The sequence below is a fragment of the Pan troglodytes genome, chromosome 15 (genome assembly GCF_028858775.2).
Source record: "Pan troglodytes isolate AG18354 chromosome 15, NHGRI_mPanTro3-v2.0_pri, whole genome shotgun sequence".
In the NCBI taxonomy this organism is placed as follows: Eukaryota; Metazoa; Chordata; class Mammalia; order Primates; family Hominidae; genus Pan; species Pan troglodytes.
Window position 1 is genome coordinate 21,250,723 of NC_072413.2, and position 6,282 is coordinate 21,257,004.

General features: G+C 54.7%; 1 protein-coding gene across 2 annotated transcripts; it reads left to right on the top strand.

Moving 5' to 3' along the window:
* REM2 (RRAD and GEM like GTPase 2) lies at positions 1–4,657 on the top strand. Of its 2 annotated transcripts, none has more exons than XM_009427474.5 (5): positions 1–342; positions 1,636–1,977; positions 2,225–2,301; positions 2,992–3,199; positions 3,582–4,657. In XM_009427474.5, the coding sequence occupies exons 1-5, from the start codon at positions 240–242 to the stop codon at positions 3,875–3,877; spliced, it is 1,026 nt and encodes a 341-aa protein (XP_009425749.1). In that variant the 5' UTR covers positions 1–239; the 3' UTR covers positions 3,878–4,657. The 2 variants fall into 2 exon arrangements, with proteins under 2 accessions (XP_009425749.1, XP_522796.2); XM_522796.7 differs by having other exon boundaries at positions 6–342; positions 2,228–2,301.
* The last annotated feature ends 1,625 nt before the right edge of the window (positions 4,658–6,282 follow it).

Consider the following 6,282-nt stretch of genomic DNA (forward strand, 5'->3'; position numbering starts at 1 on the left):
GAAGCGACACAAAGAAAAGGGAGGGGGGGCAGAAAGGAGGGAATCCCGCTGACATCACTGCTCATTAGCATGTGTGACCTCATCAGGGGGTGGGACAATTTCCCCAGGTGTCTAGGGGGGAGGGCATGTGTGTGTGTGTCGGGGGGGGGGGGTGGTATTTAAAGGGAAAAGCTGACAGTGCTGCTGAGTGAGGGAGAGGGTGCTGCGAGCTGCTGGGCTGCACACGCACACGCACACTGATGCACACGGACCTGGACACAGACATGGACATGGACACAGAAACCACAGCACTCTGCCCCTCTGGCAGCCGCCAGGCCTCCCCTCCAGGGACGCCCACACCAGGTGAGGGCTAACCTGGGCAGGTTCCGGCTGAAACCATGGGGGTGGGAGCTGAAGCTTTGGTGGGGAGGTCAGAACTAGGGGTTGAGGGAGCTTGAGCTCAGTCAGCAAGAGGAGAAGAGCAATTGAGAAAGTGGAGAAGACCCCTGCTCACACAAGGGATTGGGGTTGGGCTAGGGTGGAGGGGAAGAGCTGCCTAAATGCCCCCTCCCCCAGCACTCCCAGGGCTTTGCTTGAGAAACTGGTACATGGCCCCTAGCTCAGCCTCATTCCTGAGGCTGGAACAGGCAAGAAGGAAGGGGAGAGGAAAGGGGCAGCCCACAAGCCTGGGAATCACAGGCAGGGGCTACCCCGGGGAACTATTGTAAGGGTTCTTCTGGCTGCTGGAGGCCCTGGCTGCTGGCCAAGTATTGATCCTGGGCTATTTCCAGCCTCCCTCTAGCCCCCTTTGTTGTGTCTGTTGGTCCTCCTCCAGTTACCCTGACCCGCGCATTGTCACTCTCCCTTTCGCTCACACACACACACACACACACACACACACACACAAAATCTCTCTCTCTCTACTTCTACTGCTCTATGAACACAATATTCTCTCCCACTCACAGGGACAGACAGGGATGCAGGATTCTCACATCCAACCACGCAATGAGGGATGCTCACCTACAGGGCCACGGGAAGCAGCAGCCCCTCTCTCTCTCACACACACACACACAGAGAACCCACAGAGACCCAGCACGCACATCATCTCAAAAAGCAAAGGCCCTTTCCTAGGAAGAAGCTCACTACAAAGTTTTTTACTCTGCTATACCTACTCCCCAGACACTGGGCAGCAGTTTCAGCTTGTCATCCTCTCTGCTCCTCAGTTTGGGGATTACCAGTGCTGGAAACAGGAGGAGGAAGGGCCTCTTGATGGAAAAAGAGGCAGCTTCCCCAAACCTCCCCCAACTCCACCGTACAGGGCCAGAGGCCTAGTCTGGGGGTGTGCCTGTGTATCAGTGTAAAGTGTGAGTGGGTATGTGAGCCTGCATTCAGGTCCCTTCCCTGCATGGGGCACGTTTTGAATAGGTTGGGGTTGGGACCGCATTGGAGAAGCTATCATGTCAACTCCAGTTCAGGCTTCTGGAGACTTTAGTGTAAGAGGTCAGGCCAGACATTCTCAGTTCCTTCTGGGTAATGGTCATCAAGTGGGTGTAGCTGGGCCTCTGATACTGGAACAGCCTGGATTGAGCCTTCTGCATATGGTTGAGCATATCCCACTCATAGCTTCCTTTTCTTTGCCCTCCCATTTTATTTTAGAAGCAGATGCCACGCTACTAAAGAAGTCAGAGAAACTGTTGGCAGAGTTGGACCGGAGCGGGTTACCCTCTGCCCCTGGGGCCCCCAGACGAAGAGGCAGTATGCCTGTCCCCTACAAGCACCAGCTCCGGCGGGCCCAGGCTGTAGATGAACTTGACTGGCCACCTCAGGCCTCATCCTCTGGCTCGTCTGACTCCTTGGGCTCAGGGGAGGCAGCCCCTGCTCAAAAGGATGGCATCTTCAAGGTCATGCTAGTGGGGGAGAGCGGCGTGGGCAAGAGCACCCTAGCAGGCACTTTTGGTGGTCTCCAGGGAGATAGTGCTCATGAACCGGAGAACCCAGGTATTTGGGGAAGCCCTCCAGGGGTTGAGGGGGCTCTGGGGCCCTGGTCAGGGAAGGAAGTGCTCGTGACCTGAGCAGCCCCTGAAGGACAGAGCTTAACAGAAGCTTTTCCAATGCTTTCTGTGGCAGCCTCCCTGAAGAGGGGCAGGGTTCCCTGGTGCTGAGATCTGAGGTGTCCCTGGTTACCAGGTCTCACAAATGTTGGGAAACCTCCTAATGGACTTTATACCCTCTCCCTATTTCCCAGCAGAGGATACCTATGAGAGACGCATCATGGTGGATAAGGAGGAAGTGACTCTAGTCGTTTATGACATCTGGGAACAGGTGAGAACTAAGATGTGTCTGCAGGCAGGTGATGAAGCTGGGAGAACTGGGGAAGGGCAAAGTCTGGCTGAAGGCTGGTGGGACTGCTGGTCCTGGTTTCCACATGTACTGGAACCTGACCTTTCATTCATATCACCTCAGAAAGCAAAGGCCCACACTACAGCCTGTGGCTGTTAAGACCCACAGTCTTTCCAGGATCTTCTGACTCAGAGCAAACTTAGGATGGGAATTTGACAAACCCTGCGGCTCCAAGCTAGGCTGGACACCCTGAAATTGACTCCATCCATAAATTTTTCAGCCTGAAGGAATCTGATGTGACAAGACAAGAGCTCAGGGATCTGGAATATCAGGGAAGGGGGAAAAAAGTGAGGACTTCTGAATATTTGGACATAAAGGTTACTATGTAGAAATAAGAGGCCAAATTACAGACGTGTGAATAATATTCATTTTTGAATCAAGGGCTTAAGCTTAAGAAATTAGGATGGCTACCCTAGTCTAGGATCCTCATATTACTAATTTCTTCCTCCTCCACAAACACTCTGGGTAGGGAGATTCTGCCATTAACTAGCTCTGCTGTCCTAAGCAGGTGGCTTCTTTCTGCCTCACAGCCCTGTTCCTCCTCTTTGAGGTGTAGGTGCTGGACAGGATCTCCTATGCCTCCAGCCCTAACGTTCCTCTGCCCGTCTGCAGGGGGATGCAGGAGGGTGGCTGCGGGACCACTGCCTTCAGACCGGGGACGCCTTTCTCATCGTCTTCTCAGTCACCGACCGACGGAGTTTCTCCAAAGTTCCAGAGACCCTACTTCGGCTCCGGGCTGGGAGGCCGCACCACGACCTACCCGTTATCCTCGTTGGAAACAAGAGCGACTTGGCCCGCTCCCGGGAGGTATCACTGGAGGGTGTGTATCCTGAACAGATTCCATACTTGCGATCTCAGGGGAATGCTCTCCCTTCCAAGTCACCTCTTCTCCCTAAGGCCTTTTTACCATCGCGGACGCACTCACTTGCAATCAGACCCAGGCTAGGGGGACACTCCCAATGCCCCACTCGAGGACCCTGAGAATCCCTTCTTGTCACTTCCCCTCACCTCTCTCCTAGGCCTCCTTCTCCCTCTCCTTCGCACCTCCACAGACCCACCATATGAGCTCAGCCATGTTCTCTCGGTTGCAAGATTCACTAGTACCAATCCCTTGCCACCGCACGCCCAGGCCCTCCCTAGACCCACCCTCGCCCCGGGTCCCGTACAGCCCAGCGGGCGCCTGAGCCGGTGCCTTCCTGCAGAGGGCCGCCACCTGGCCGGGACGCTGAGCTGCAAGCACATCGAGACGTCGGCCGCACTGCACCACAACACGAGGGAGCTCTTCGAGGGCGCGGTGCGCCAGATCCGGCTGCGGCGGGGCCGAAACCACGCCGGAGGCCAGAGGCCGGATCCGGGCAGCCCCGAGGGCTCTGCGCCACCTGCACGCCGCGAGAGCCTCACCAAGAAAGCCAAGAGGTTCCTCGCCAACCTGGTGCCGCGCAACGCCAAGTTCTTCAAGCAGCGCTCCAGGTCGTGTCACGACCTCTCGGTGCTCTGAGCCGCGGTCTCCATGGCCACTGCGGTCGCCATGGTCACCGCGCCCTCCGCTCGCCCCCTCGCCCCGCCCCGCCCCGCCCCCGTCCGGCTTCCTTGGTGGAGGCCGTCTAGGAAACCAAAAACTCCCAGGATGCCCCGGTGTGACCGCCGGGGGCGGCCCGGGGCCGCTAGGCGGCATCTCCACACCCGCCCCCACGCGTTCTCTGGACCTTTGGGCCTCAGGGCGCCTAGAAGGCGAGGACGCAGACCTGAAGGCGGCCGGTGAGCGGGGCGGGTTCTGCTGGGTCGGGAAGAAAAATAATTCTGCAAGGTATTTTGTTTTTTATTAATTCGCGCTTGGCCACCTCATCTGTAAAGAGATTCTAAAAGCAAGATCTGGAAAAGTGCTTCGTAGACTCCTTGACGGAGTTTGCCTCCTTTGTACGCTGCGTGAACATGCCTCACCTTTAAGAGAGTCTTAAAGGTAAAGACACGGAAACACTTCCTCCAGGGACCTTCCCGAAAACGTTCTGGCTCTCATCTGGTGCGGCATGTGTCCACTTTGCCTTTAAGGAGTTCTTAAAGGCAAGGGCCTGGAAGTGCTGTTCCTGAGATGGATTCTCTTGACTTACCAGTCCACCACGGCACTTCCCCTTTAAGGTTATTAAAGGTAAGGGGTGGACAGACTTTCTGCATTCAGATGCTGAGCAGTGGCAACCCCTTTTGGCCAGGGCCAGGGGGGCACCAGCAAGGGGCCACCCTTTCCCTTTTCAATAAAGAATTTTTGTACTGCCTCTGTTCACTTTTGACTCTGTTCTTGGAGTCTTTGGGGAAGGAATGGGTGTTGATGGAAACTGCTGTTACCCACCAGAAAACTCAGGCCCAGAGGAGCAAGGAACCTAACTCTCTAAGGAGGCTCTGGAACTGACTTGGCCTGGGGTAGTCCATGTCATAGGGCCACAGGCCCTTACAGATAATCAGGTCCACTTCGTGCGTTTGCCGATGAGCAAACAGGCTTGGAGAGGAACAGGGACCTCCTAGAAGTCATTTGTAAATTAGTGACACAGTGGGACCAAATCTCTAGATTCTGAGCCTCATCTCCTTACCCCCACTCTATCCTGCAGGGAACAGGCTAGAGGCTACATTTAGCTCCCAGCGGTACTCAGCTTTGACTTGGGCTGGTTCAAAGTGGGGCCCATATCCACCAGGGAAGCCCATCAGCTGTGGCCTGATGGGGGTCTGTCTGTGCCTCCTCTGGCAGGGCTCCACAGCCCCAGCTGTCACCTGCAAAGCCCGTGTGAGTACTGAAACTGTCACTGCCTCCCCTGGGGACGCCCACGCCTGCTGCTGCCTGAGCCATGAGTTTGAACAAAGGGAGCAGAGGCAGCAGCTCCCCTCACCACCCCTAGACATACAATACAGCTACCTGAGCACCTGAGGGCCAGCCTCCATTCTACCCCACACAGCCTCCCAGAACTTGATGGAAAGAGGGTTGCAATGCTTCCTGAGTCCTTGTAGCTGGGGAGGAGCCAAGGGGACCATCCCAGCATGGGTAGTTACAATAAGATGAATAATGGCACTATCCTTAGGACTTTATACATTTTATCTGTTAATTCCTTAAAGACTATATAAGGTCCAGCCTGGGAAACATAGTGAGAGCCAGTTTCTACAAAAAAAAAAATATAAAAATTGGCCAGGCATGTGGCTCACACCTGTAATCCCAGCACTTTGGGAGGCTGAGGCAGGAGGATCATTTCAGTTCAGAAGTTTGAAACCAGCCTGGGCAACATGGCAAAACCCTGTCTTTACAAAAAATTAGCTGGGTGTGGTGTCATTCAGATAGTCCCAGCTACTTGAGAGGCTGAGCCGGGAGGAACCCTTGAGCCAGGAAGTTAAGGCTGCAGTGAGCTGTGATTGTACCACTGCACTGCAGCACGGGCAACAGAGCAAGACCCTGTCTAAAAAAAAAAAAAAAAAAAAAAAAAAGCAGTGCACCTGTAGTCCTAGCTACTCAGGAAGTGGGAGGATTACTTGAGCCCAGGAGTTCAAGGCTGAAGTGAGCTGCAATCACTGCCTTCCAGCCTGGGTGATAGAACGAGAACTTGTCTCTTTAAAAAAAAAAAAAAAAAAGGGCCGGGCGCCATGGCTCACACCTGTAATCCCAGCACTTTGGGAGGCCGAGGTGGGTGGATCACAAGGTCAGGAGTTCGAGACCAAGCTGGCCAATATGGTGAAACCCCATCTCTACTAAAAAGTGCAAAAATTAGCTGGGCGTGGTGGCAGGTGCCTGTAATCCCAGCTACTAGGGAGGCTGAGGCAGGAAAATAGCTTGAACCCAGAAGGCAGAGGTTGCAGTGAGCTGAGAACGTGCCACTGCACTCCAGCCTGGGCGACAGAGTGAGACTCCATCTCAAAAAACAAACAAGC